The 13,260-nt window shown below is 43.6% G+C and overlaps 2 protein-coding genes across 4 annotated transcripts in view; one reads left to right on the forward strand and one right to left on the reverse strand.

Moving 5' to 3' along the window:
* Positions 1–7,549, reverse strand: part of LOC141106419 (THAP domain-containing protein 5-like) — a 61,969-nt gene extending 54,420 nt beyond the window's left edge. For 2 of the 3 annotated variants that reach the window (XM_073597200.1, XM_073597192.1), the window contains exons 1-2: positions 7,353–7,545; positions 3,339–3,429 (exon numbers count right to left, since the gene is read on the reverse strand). In XM_073597200.1, the coding sequence (XP_073453301.1) occupies positions 3,339–3,409 (71 nt within the window). In that variant the 5' untranslated portion in view covers positions 3,410–3,429; positions 7,353–7,545. Of the gene's footprint in view, positions 1–3,338; positions 3,430–7,352 lie in introns of all 3 variants that reach the window. The other variant, XM_073597209.1, reaches the window with a different exon arrangement.
* POLR2E (RNA polymerase II, I and III subunit E) overlaps positions 7,503–13,260 on the forward strand; it is a 32,717-nt gene continuing 26,959 nt past the window's right edge. The window contains exon 1 of the mRNA XM_073597220.1: positions 7,503–7,656. Coding sequence (XP_073453321.1) covers positions 7,600–7,656 — 57 coding nt within the window. The 5' untranslated portion in view covers positions 7,503–7,599. The remainder of the gene's footprint in view (positions 7,657–13,260) is intronic.

Here is a 13,260-nt window from a genome sequence, read left to right on the forward strand (position 1 = left end):
ACAAGGGGAGGAGACCGATCAGCGTTCCTCCGTTCTGGGAACACAGATCGGTCTCCTCTGAGCTGACAGGACGTGGCTCTGTGTGTTTTCACACACAGATCCACGGTCCGGCCCGGTTAACGGGCAATCGTGGGTGCCCGGCGGACATTGTGGCCGCCGGGCACACGCACCGGGTCCCAAGCAACGCGGCGGGTGCGCGCGCCCCCTAGGCGGCCGGGAACCCGAGGCCGTCATATGACGTCCACCCAGGATGGGAGATCCCATCTGTGGACGTCATTTGACAATAGGCCGGTGCTGAAGTGGTTAATGGCTAACAGACTATCTACTTGTCTAATACTGGTGTAAAGCCATTCAAAATCGACAGTTACTAACAATGTGTCATCCTCCACTGGTGTGTCTTTTAGAATATTCATCAGAAGTTTATTATCCTTCAGATATGAGGGGTATTGTTGAGTAAGGGGCTGAAAAAAATAATCAATATACTCCCCAATATGTGTAAAAAGTGAATCGACACCACTTACTATAGGTCTCCTTGGTGGTCTTTCACTATTTTTGTGTATTTTCAGTAATTGATAAATTACAGGTAACTTAGGGGCCTCGGGGACGAGAAATTCAGCTTATTTTTAAACTTAGTATGCCCTTTTTGCTTTGTTTATAAGCCTTAATAGTTTTGGCTTATACTTCTTAGTAGGATCATCTGAAAGTTTCTTATACGTGGTATTATTCACTGGTCTATCAAATTATTTATTGTAATCCTCTTTATTTAAAGCCACAACCCCCCCCCCCCCCACTTTTGTCTGCTGGCCTTATGACTATATGTTTTATATTCTCCAATTCTTTGATACCATTTAACATCTCTCTATTCTTATGATGCTGTTTGATTTCAAGCTTCCTGATATCCTGTTGAACCTTGGACCTAAACACCTCTACAAAATTGATTAGAAGGATTCTTGGGGTTATAGGTGGATTGATTATTCAACCCATTATCTTTATATTCGGGATCTTCTATTGTTACGATAGGTGTTTTTTCCGCAAAATATTTCTTTATATTTAGTTTTTCTCAAAATTTTTGCATATCTATAAATACCTTAAATGTAATAATCCCTTGGTCAGGGGCATATTTCAGTCCCAAGTTCAAGACCTTTAATTTGTACTCCTTGAATTCAATATTGCTTAAATTATAAATGCCTTGACCTATTATTCTCTTTTTCTTTTTGTTCTTACACCCTCCTCTGCTTCCTCTATATTGTTTCTTGGTTGTATATTTTTTATATTATACACATTTATGAACTTAATAATATACAGGAATTTTTTTATACAATTATGAATCTATGATACAATTATGAATCTATACCATTTTTGTTTTAGTACAGTAGTATATTATTATTATTAAATATTGTTTATTTGTCTTTTGGGATCTATTCTTGGAATGTTTTCTATCAATATTTTCCTCAAGACGAATTTGTGGGGCTATGGTCCTATTACAGTCACGATTAGGTTTATGGGTTCCATTTGATTCAATATATCCATTGGGATTAGTTTTCTGACATGTCTCTTTAGTGCTGTGCCATTTTGAACACGGCCACTATGTGACCACCGTGCTTTTCATTGACATGTCTCCTTATGTCTTTTATGAGCCGGTTCCTGTCTGTGACACGGACCATACTGCTAGATGGGACCTATTTGTTTAGGATTATTTTGAGGCTTTTTTGCCTTTATTTTATTTATACAATATAGGTATGACTTCTGTGTGTTCGTAAGGATACACAGCTCTATTACTTATAGTTTATTTTATTTCCATTTTCTATTTCTATTTTCATTTATATATCTTTTTGCAATTTTTAACATGGCCACCGGGTGGCCTTTGTTTATTTTATCTTTAGAATGTCCCCTTATGCTCAAGTCAATTTATGTCCTGTCTGTGACACGGATCGCACTGGTTGACTTGACAATTTTAGTAATTTGTTGACATTTTATTGCTTTTTTTGGGGTACCTATCTCCATATGAGTTCTATGGTTCCCAGATACCTGACCTCATACCCCCTTCCAGCCAGCGGTTCATTGCAATTCATGATTAATTCTTTCTCCAGTGATTGTACACACACTTGCACACCTGACACCACTCAGTGTTTGGGATTATCTGACCTGGGTAGGCTCGCTGATGATTCAGCATTCACAGTGAGGCTTGGTTTAGTGAGGCACCAATCAGCGCTTGGGATTTTTCAATTTTTTGTGCAAGTCTGCCGATGGAGTGGAACTCAAAGCGAGGCTTGGTCAGGCTCTTAGTACTATAAGGGGAGGTGAAGAGACGCGCCACCTGTGCCCCTGGATGATGTGACTCTATCATGAAACACCGCGTAGGGCAGAGCGACGTGTTCTCGTCACCTCCCATTGCTGCTGTTGTTTCCAGTAGGACGGGCTGTCTGTGAGCTTCCGACCGGCACTCCAGACTACACTACATGCCTACTATTGTCTACTAACATTGGGCTGATGTCTGAGTACCTGTCAGTGTGAACATCTTTAGCCTGACCCTGCAGTCTTCGATGTCCCATCTCGGTATAAGGTCTCTGATCCATTGGTCGTGGTTCGAAGCAGTATTAACAAACAGCTTTCTCTGATCCTCTGTAACGGGGGATCATGAGTTTCTGGTAAGCGGCCAGTCTGATTTCACGGTGGTGGAGCAAGCACGCTTTTTTCTTCTCACAGCAAGAATTTATGTTTTTTGGAACTTTTTTAAGATACTTTCATATCACTTGGGTGATTTATTTTTTATACATGGACTTTTTATTATCATTTTGAACATTTTATTTTTGGATTGATTATTCATTTGACGTGTGTTTTGTATATTATGTATACACTAAAGGGGAACTCTTCACTTAGTTCTAAATATTTGGTTTGGTAATAATGTGTATGATCACCAATCTGTTTTAGCGCGATTCAACCCCCCTTTTTTTCTTATTTAATTTCACTGTGTTTGTGTTACATAGATGAATTGCGGCTATAATTGTTATTGTTTATGTATTTCACTGTAGCACAGTTATTCCCCTCATTTTTCTTACTTTGTTTTAGTACAGCACTTTATATTGTGATTGGTTTGATGATACTGATTTAGAGCGATTTTTGATGAGCTCTTTTCATTTATACTTAACTACGCCTGTGTGAACAAGGCCTAGGTGTTTAGTGGTCATATCTGTTGAATAGATGAAATCAGGATGCATTTGTAAGCTGATCAATTGCAAAATGATATATCATATTCTTATGGAGCGATTGTTAGCGCGATTTGTTCTGATTTTGTACAGCTACCTGTATGATAAACTGATAGAAATTAAACTGTTTACCTGAAAAACTGTTTACCACATCCTCTGACAAAGTGATTTTTGCAGCCATATGCCACGCATGTCATTGGCATACTTGTTCGTAGTCTATAGTCTAGAAAATAAAAATGAAAAAGTCATGTAATTGTTCTTCAGGCACACTGCTTTGTCCATTGGGGGGAGCTACATTTACAAAATTGAACAAAATAAGCTCCTAAATGTGTGTATTTTGTACATTCATCTAGCAGTGCAGAGTTGAGAATTTAGCTTACCACAGTTGCTATGTAAAATAGGCAGATTATCACACACAAAAAAATGGATGCAAATAGATGCATCTGGAGCAGAACTTGAGCTGCCTGCAAATTGAATAAACATTTTTTAAGAATCATTTTTAAACAAACCTGCAGTTACATATTGAGCATATTTTTAGTAAAAATTGGTGACAAGTTAGACCTTTATGCTGGGTTCACACTGAGGAACAGAGCGGCTCATAGCAGGGGTCCAGTGCATCTTTGTTCATCGTTTCAGATCCGATTTCAGACCGAATTTTTGGCTGAATTCGAACCTGAAACGGACCAGAAATCGCACAGGACTCCTGTGCATTTTGCACTGGAGCCGCACCGGAGATGTGAATTAGATGCGGGGAAACCTGCATCCAATTCACACTGGTGTGAACCCAGTCTAAATGTATGACAGGAGGGTGCCAAAACTTGGAGTTCAGCTCTAAAGGCCAACTCTTGGAAAACTAAATGTCTTTCCACACTGTAAGGGTTAAATGTTCACTACTGTCTAGGGAATGCTAAAAGCAATTTTAGTTTCCTTATCCTCCGCTCTGGCTGTGAAGTATCCCCTGGTGTCCTCACATCTAAGGCTATATTCCCTGCATTGGTCTTGATGATGTCAGAGGACCTTAAATCACCGAAGCGTAGGGGAGGAGGGGGCTGCGGGGACCAGTCTAGCAGCGCAGAGGTGCCAGAGGATTATGTAAGTAAAACTGCTTTACCTGGTCCCCTAGAGAGAAACAAGCATTTAACCCTTGCAGTGTAGGGGCAGCCCTACAAAAGGGGAGGACTTTTACTTGTCAGTTCAGCTTTAAATAATACTTCACAGTACCCAATCAGAATTCACTCTTCCAGAGTCAGACCAGGAATAGATTGGTTTCTATGGGCTACTCCACCTAAATATCTCAGTATATATCTATATATCTAAGTCTATCAGCAAAAATGTCCTTAGGCTAGGTTCACATATTTGTGTCATATTCGTTCAGCGGGCTGAATGAAAAAAATACCTCACAGATCACTTACTAACTCAAGCAATGTTAGTACAGCGATTCCCCCCCCCCCCACCCCCCACTGTGCCATTGTATTCTGACAGAGGGACCGCCCCCACCGCTAGGACACACTGATCAGCACTTGCAGCCATTGGCTGCAAGCGCTGAATGGATGCCGTTTGGCTGTTGGTTTTCCAGCATGCCCATTTGACATGATCCGGGCGTCAGGCTGGTTTCTGTCGGACAGGCTACTGTACAAACTGGTCAAATGGCGGCTGGTTTCTGTTGAATTAGGCCTGTGTGTACCTGTGTGTGAATTAGGCCTGTGTGTAAAATTGGTGGGTGAATTTGTTTTATTTTTTTCCAACATTTTCTGCAAGCACAGAAAATACCTGATGATCCTACTGGGATTTCAGTAACTTTCTGTGCACTGAACTCAAATCTGAAGCAATCTCATCATTTCCAGCCAAAGTTTGTGAACTGCAAAACACCTTCTCACTATGTAATAGAGGCGAGGAAGTGTTTGTAGTTACTGCCCCTTGGTAGATAGTACAATGAGTAAGTGTTGTTACTAGGGTTGCCACCTCATCCCTTTAAACCGGAACACATATTAATCACACAGGTTCTCTGGCTGATTAAGGTGGTAATTAAACTCACTTGGTGCCTTATCTGCATTAAATTAGCCCCAGAATCTGTGTAATTTATATGTGTTCGGGTTTAAAGGGATGAGGTGGCAGCCCTAGGTGTTACCCTAGGGCAGCACACTTGTTACTGGCGGGATCAGCATCCTCCAAGCTCTTCTCTAACCCAAACCCTGCTTTTTTTTTGTACTCCAATGAGCTGCACGCAGGGTCATTCCCCACCCCATAGCTGATGGTGAGATGAGTGGGGGTGAGCTCAGGCGGGTTCAGATTAGGAGTTCAAACTAGCGATGGGCTCGGGCGTGTTAGGATCGAGCCTAGAGTTGCCACCTCATCCCTTTAAACCCGAACACATATGAATTACACAGGTTCTGAGGCTAATTAAATGCAGACACGGCAACAAGTGAGTTTAATTACCATCTTAATCAGCCACAGAACCTGTGTAATTAACCGGTTCCCGACCGGCGCATGCTGATGTACGTTGGCAGAATGGCACGGCTGGGCAAATGGACTTACAGGTATGTCCATTTGAATTCCCCACCGTGCCATGGGGACTCCGTGTGTCGGGTCGCGGGTCCCGCTGACTCGATCGCCACGGGGATACCCGTGATCGCCTCAGGGAGAGGACGAACGGGGATATGCTGATGTAAACAGCATCTCCCCGTTCTGCCTAGTGACAGTGTCACTGGATCTCTGCTCCCTGTCATCAGAGCAGAGATCAGTGACGTCACACACACAGCCCATCCCCCCTACAGTTAGAATCACTCCCCTAGGACATACTTAACCCCTCCCTGCCCCCTAGTGGTTAACCCCTTCACTGCCAGTGTCATTTACACAGCAATCAGTGCATTTTTAATCGCACTGATCGCTGTATAAATGACAATGGTCCCAAACATGTGTCAGAAATGTCTGACATGTCCGCCATAATGTCGCAGTCACAATAAAAATTGCTGATCGCTGCCATTACTAGTGAAAAAAAAAAAAAATATTAATAAAAATGCCATAAAACTATCCCCTATTTAGTAAACGCTATAACTTTTGCGCAAACCAATCAATAAACGCTTATTGCGATTTTTTTTTTTTTTTTACCAAAAATATGTAGAAGAATACGATCGGCCTAAACTGAGGAAAAAAAATGATTTTTTTATATATTTTTGGGGGATATTTATTATAGCAAAATGTAAAAAATATTGCGTTTTTTTTCTAAATTGTCGCTCTTATTTTGTTTATAGCGCAAAAAATAAAAATCGCAGAGGCGATCAAATACCACCAAAAGAAAGCTCTATTTGTGGGGAAAAAAAAAGGACGTCAATTTTGTTTGGGATCCACGTCGCACGACCGCGCAATTGTCAGTTAAAACGACGCAGTGCCAAATCGCAAAAAGTGCTCTGGTCAGGAAGGGGGTAAAATCTTCCGGGGCTGAAGCGGTTAATATGTGTTCGGGTTTAAAGGGATGAGGTGGCAACTCTAATCGAGCCTGCCAGGAAGCTGGCATTGCACACCGCTAATCATTGGCAGTGTGTGTATGTGCAGCTGCCGGTCAGGAAATGCCTCACGGCCTGTGATTGGCGGTGTGCAGTGACGGCTTCCTGGCGAGCTTGATCCAAGCCCATCACTAGTCCGAACCTGACTGGGCTACCCCGCTGAGAAGCTGTCAAAGCCAACAGCCGATCATAGGCGGTGGAGACATTTCCTGCCCCACAGCTGCATGTATACACGCCCCTTGCATGTATGCGGCTGTGGGGTAAGGGAATGCCTTCATCACCTATGATTGGCTGTCAGCTTCACAGCTTCCTGGCGGGATAGATCAGGTGGGTTCAGATGCATTTCCAATTTGGACGATGCTCAAGCTCATCTCTAAACAGCAGGTAAAAAGAAAGGAAAAACCTGAAATAAAGAAAACGAATGCAGCTACCATATCTAAGGACCGGTAAACTGCAATATATTACCGTTTTATTAGTCTTAACCTAATAAAGCCGATTAGTAACACACACTATATAGTCAGGGTATCCCCAATCTGCTGCAACACTGCAAGTATATCCGTTTAGGTGACCATCCCTACCAGCAACATGGCGGACGGCATCCATTACAGGCGACATTTCCCGCCGTCATTGACGTTCTACTTACCCTAATACCAAACCTAAGAATTACGCGGAATGGCCCGTTATGTAGTTCGGTACATGAAATTCCTTGCTGCTGTATGTTTATCGCATTTGCACCCCTCAGTCAAAGCTCAGAACGCTGAACAAGCATCAGGCAGTGGAGAAGACAGCCCAGCGTACAGGGGTCCTTTTTTTATGATCAGGCAAGTGCACGGGCAGCCGCGCTTTCGTCCTTCCGGTGTAGCAGGCAGCAGTAGCGTGTTGTTGTGAAGATGGATGACGAAGAGGAGACTTACCGGCTGTGGAAGATCAGGAAGACGATCATGCAGGTGAGGAGTGTTCGGACTAGAAGACGTCTCATGGGCTCTTTGTCCTAACGAGGTGCTGGACAAGTAGACGAGTGTGTGAGGAAAGATCTAGAAACACATGGGCACCGGTCGCCTCAACCTTACTTAGTCTGTTAAACCGTTTGGGCTAAACCCGTTTTCTCCTCTTGGTTAAACCGTTTTTTCACGTTTTTATTGCTGTTTGTGTCCCTGTCGAGGAGATTCACCCTCTCTACTTGTACCAGTGATAGAAAAGATAGCGGGGGACCCAAAAATTTCTGACACCGTTCACATCTCACGGTTTTGAATCACGAGCAGAATCGTTGCAATTCCAAATTTCGTGTTGAGCGCTGCGTAATGTGCGTTTTGAGTGTCGTCATCCCTTCATGGCACCCCAAACGCAATGCGATACTGCGCAATTCCCGCCTTTCAAAACTGTATGAAGCCTGTTGCCCCAAAAGGAGCTGGAGCTTCTTTTTGTGCGACAACGACACATAGGGCAGCCCATTCGAGTGAATGTGCTGGCCCTATGCTACACCCAAAATCGCATGCAAACTGCTCCACAAAATCACGCAGAAGCTACGCTATGGCGTGAACGTTATACCTTAATGGCACCCCAATCGCAGTGCGATACTGCTGACATCCCGCCTTTCAGAACTATATGACGCTTGTTGCCCCAAAACGAGCTGGAGCTTCTTTTTGTGCGACAAAGTGAATGAGCTTGCGCTATGCAACATTTAAAATTGTGCAGCAGGAATGCTTGTTTCAGCTATGCTATGGTGTGAACGGGGCCTTCAAGTAGAACTATAGCCAAAACTTTTATTTTTGATTAAGGGAGGGTTATAATCCCTGTCAGGTTTTTTATTTTTTATTTTTTCCCATCAGTGTCCCATGGCGGAGATTGCCTTTCCCTACCTGCCCCGTGGCGGAGATTGCCTTTCCCTACCTGCCCCGTGGCCAAACAGGAAGTGTGAGGAAATTCCTGCAAATTAAAAGATTAGTGTGTTTTTTTTTTTTTTTTTCCCCCCATTCATACTTGCCTAGGTGGATGCTGCATCTGTCCGCTGCCGTCTCTGCACTGAGAACCGAGCGATCGAACATCACCGATGGCTCTGTTCTCTCAGATCCCCGAGCAGAGAGCTGATACCTGTCAATCAGCAGCTCTCCTCTGCTCCTCCACGCTCACTGGAGGGCTGACCTGTGAGGGGTGGGGAGCAGCCATCTCAGGCTCTCGGCAGCTTGCACCTGGTGGATCCAGACTTTATTGTTGCGATGAGACGGTGCCTGGACTGCTTCCTGTGACATTAGCAGAGAGCGGACTTCAGTCCACTCTCTGCTAAAAATGGGTCACAGGAGTGCAAAAAATGAATTGCACTAGTGTGACTCATAGGACAAGCCCAGCCAAACGAGCTTAGGCTCAACTTCTATTTTAAGGGAATTCCTAGGGGACCCTCAGGTCACCAGAACTTGTGATCCCATTGGAAGATTACTCCTCTATTACTTTTCTGGGGACAACCCAAAATTTGGGATTTTCTTTTGCTTTAAATGATAATGGTAAACAGGACAAATGGAGAGGGTGAGTCTCCCTAACTGGGTCACAGACAGCGATAAAAACTGAAAGGGGTTCTAATACCTCTCCACTCTATCCAAGACTAAAAAAGTTTTGACTTTAGTTGTAGCCTCAAGCACACTGCTAGGTTTTGTTATTTGTTTTGTTTTGTTTTTTTGTCAACTTAACAAAATAAAAACTGACAGGTCAGATCCACTGTACTAACCATGCAATGTTACTACAGCAATCTCCTCTGCTGTGCTGTTGTGTTCTGATGGGGGACGGCGCCTCCGCCAGAACACTTTGGTCAGTGCTCTCAGCCATTGGCTGAGAGCGCTCATAGGGAGCCGGTCGGCAGATCTTTTTCAGTCATTACCCATCGACAGAAGCCAGCTGAACACACGGGTCGAATGTCGGATGGTTTCTATTGAACCAGCCAATGCCTCCTGACATTCGGCCCGTGTGTACAGGGCTTATGCCTGGTGCACGCAGTAAGAATATCAGCCGAACGATCGCTTTTTTGCTTGCATGCTGGTCTCATATCAGTGGCTTTACGTACCCTTTGTTAGGGATGAGCTCAGGTGTATTTAGGTCCTAGTCCAGGCCCATGTAAGAGAGACCACCAGAAAACAGTCACCGGTACTGGGCTATTCATCTGTGGCTTGGGCATTTTCTACCCAGCAGCTGCACATGTACAGGGACCCATGTGTACCTGTGTGGTAGGGATTGCTTTGCCTGCTGCTGATTGGCCTTGAGGGTGACAACTTTCTGGCATCTTGGTCTAGGATCTGAACACACCCAAGCTTATTCCTACTCTTTCCTAGTTCGGGGCCCATAACCTCAGCGTGAGGCTGCAGCAGTTAGCTGGCAGTTGGGGGGGTTATGATGCACATCACACAGTACCCTTTTTTTTTTTTTTTCGTGAACTTTATTTGAAATGCACAAAGTGACACTTCCTTCATGTCACCGCACAGCAGCACGGTGACATGTAGCGCCTCCTGTGCTCTGCGGTAAAATGCAGCACGGCTACGTTTTATCGCAGCTCACTGCACCACACCTCCAGGCTGCCTTGCAGTGTAAACAGGACTCCTAGAAAACAATTTGTTTTCTGTGTGTCTAAGGCCCCTTTTACACTGAGGCGGTTTGCAGGCGGTATTGCACTAAAAATACCGCCTGCAAACCGCCCCTAAACAGCCTCCGTTGTTTGTTCAGTGTGAAAGCCCGAGGGCTTTCACATTGAAACAGTGCGCTGGCAGGACGGTGAAAAAAGTCCTGCAAACCGCTTCTTTGGAGCGGTGTATTCACCGCTCCTAAACCGCTCCTGCCCATTGAAATCAATGGGACAGCGCGGCTATAGCCGCGCTGTACGAGGGATTTTAACCCTTTTTCGGCCGCCAGTGGGGGTTAAAACCGCACCGCTAGCGGCCGAATACAGCTACAAGAACGACGGTACAGCAGTGCTAAAAATAGCGCTGTTGTACCGCCGACGCCCCCACCGCCCCAGTGTGAAAGGGGCCTTAGTGATGACCTGCATTCATCCAACATGGTAAAATGCAAGTCACTGCAGTATGTGTAAATAGCCTGTTTCTTTCCCGATCAGTGCTATTCCTGAACAATTTGGATGCAGTGTCATCCATCCATTGCCCCCAGTGTATGTATAGCTGCTTTTATTTATATACAGTTGTGCTCATAAGTTTACATACCCTGGCAGAATTGATCATTTCTTGCCCATTTTCAGAGAATATGAATAACACAAAAACTTTTCTTTCACTCATGGTTAGTGTTTGGCTGAAGCCATTTATTATGAATCAACTGTGTTTACTCTTTTTAAATCATAATGACAGCAGAAACTACTCAAATGACCCTGATCAAAAGTTTACATACCCCAGTTCTTAATACCATGTATTGCCCCCTTTAAAAACAATGACCGCTTGAAGTCTTTTGTGGATGAGGCTCTTTATCTTCTCAGATGGTAAAGCTGCCCATTCCTCTTGGCAAAAAGCCTCCAGTTCTTGTAAATCCTTGGACTGTCTTGCACGTTTAAGATCTCCCCAGAGTGGCTCAATGATATTGAGGTCAGGAGACTGAGATGGCCACTCCAGTACCGTCACTTTATTCTGCTGTAGCCAATGACAGGTCAACTTGGCCTTGTGTTTTGGATCATTGTCATGTTGGAATGTCCAGGTACCTGGCTGATGAATGCAAATGTTCCTCCAGTATTTTTTGATAACATACATCTTGCCATCAATTTTGACCAAATTTCCTGTGCCTTTGTAGCTCACACATCCCCAAAACCCCTCCGTGTTTCACAGTAGGAATGGTTTACCTTTCATTATAGGCCTTGTTGACTCCTCTCCAAATGAAGAGTTTATGGTTGTGGCCAAAAAGCTAAATTTTTGGTCTCCTCAATCCAAATGACTTTGTGCCAGAAGGTTTGAGGCTTGTCTCTGTGCTGTTTAGCGTATTGTAAGCAGGATACTTTGTGGCATTTGCATAGTAATGGATTTCTTCTGGCGACTCGACCATGCAGCCCACCTTTCCTCAAGTGCCTCCTTATTGTGCATCTTGAAACAGCCACACCGCATGTTTTTCAGAGTCCTGTATTTTCCTGGCAGTTGCGGCTGAAATTTTACTTTGTCTACCTGACCGTGGTTTGGTTCAAAAAGAACCCCTTTATTTTCCACTTCTTGACTGCTGATTGGCATTCTCAACGCCTTGGTTATCTTTTTATATCCCTTTCCTGTTTTTATACAATTCAACTACCTTTTCCCGCAGATCATTTGACAATTCTTTTGCTTTCCCAATGACTCAGAATCCAGAAACATCAGTGCAGCACTGGATGAAAGATGCAAGGGTCTGTCAGGAGAGAAACTCATTGACCTTTTATACAAACACACTAATTACAATCAAACAAATCACAGGTGAGGATGGTTACCTTTAATAGCCATTCAAACCCCTTTGTGTCAACTTGCGTGCATGTTATCAGGCCAAAATCACCAGGGTATGTAAACTTTTGATCAGGATCATTTGGGTAGTTTCTGTTGTCGTTATGACTTAAAAAGAGTACACAGTCGATTGATAATAAATGGCTTCAGCCAAACACTAACCACAAGTTTTTGTGTTATCATTCATTTTCTCTGAAAAATGGCCAAGAAATCATAAATTCTGCCAGGGTATGTAAACTTATGAGCACAACTGTAGATCGATCTATCCACGATTTCTCTGAGTTGGTAATGGGTGACTGGATCTGGTTAAAGTTTGATTACCAAAGTTATGGCCAAACAGATCCTGGCTGTCCACACAGCATCATATAGAATTTGCTTAGACAGATGTTGTTTTCCTATGCATGCTGTTAAATCCCTATTTATATCAATGGTGCAGTGTCAGACAGTTCTGAGGCTGCTTTGCTTATATTTGGATGCAGCAGGTCCTTTGAAGATCCATTTGCATTGCATGTAAAGGAGTTTGAGCGCTGCCTTTATTGTGATTTTGGTTTGAAACCAGCTGTTTGACAACATCACTCATGTACTGTACTTGAACTCTTAGGCCAGGGTCTCTCAACCAGGGTTTCATGGAAGGTTCCTCCAGAGTTTACTAGGGGTTCTTCGAGCAATTTCTGCCTCTCAGATAAGTTTCCACTGACACCTTTTTAGCTATCTTTAAGGGGGTAATTCTTCCCACTGACCATCACACTAATGTAGATCTAGTCATTCTTAGCAGGGGTTTCCTAAGAGCGGAAAGTTATTTTAAAGTGGTTCATTCACCTTCTGGGCTGAAGGGACAGCCCACTCATTAAAGGCCAGCCATTGCTTAAATGTCTTACAGGACAACTTCATGTCCCAATTGGTGGATTCCCCGACTAGAAATAATGTATTGCTAGATATAGTAATTACAAATGATACAGATCTGATTGCAGATGTGAAAATATGAGACAACTTGGCAACTAGTGACCACAGGATTATTACATTCAGCATAACACATAGGAAAGAGCGGGACGAGGGGAGTACAAGAACACTAAATTTCAAAAGAGCCAACTTTTCTAATCTGCGCTCAATGCT

Source organism: Aquarana catesbeiana, linkage group LG01, assembly GCF_042186555.1.
Source record: "Aquarana catesbeiana isolate 2022-GZ linkage group LG01, ASM4218655v1, whole genome shotgun sequence".
Classification (NCBI taxonomy): domain Eukaryota; kingdom Metazoa; phylum Chordata; class Amphibia; order Anura; family Ranidae; genus Aquarana; species Aquarana catesbeiana.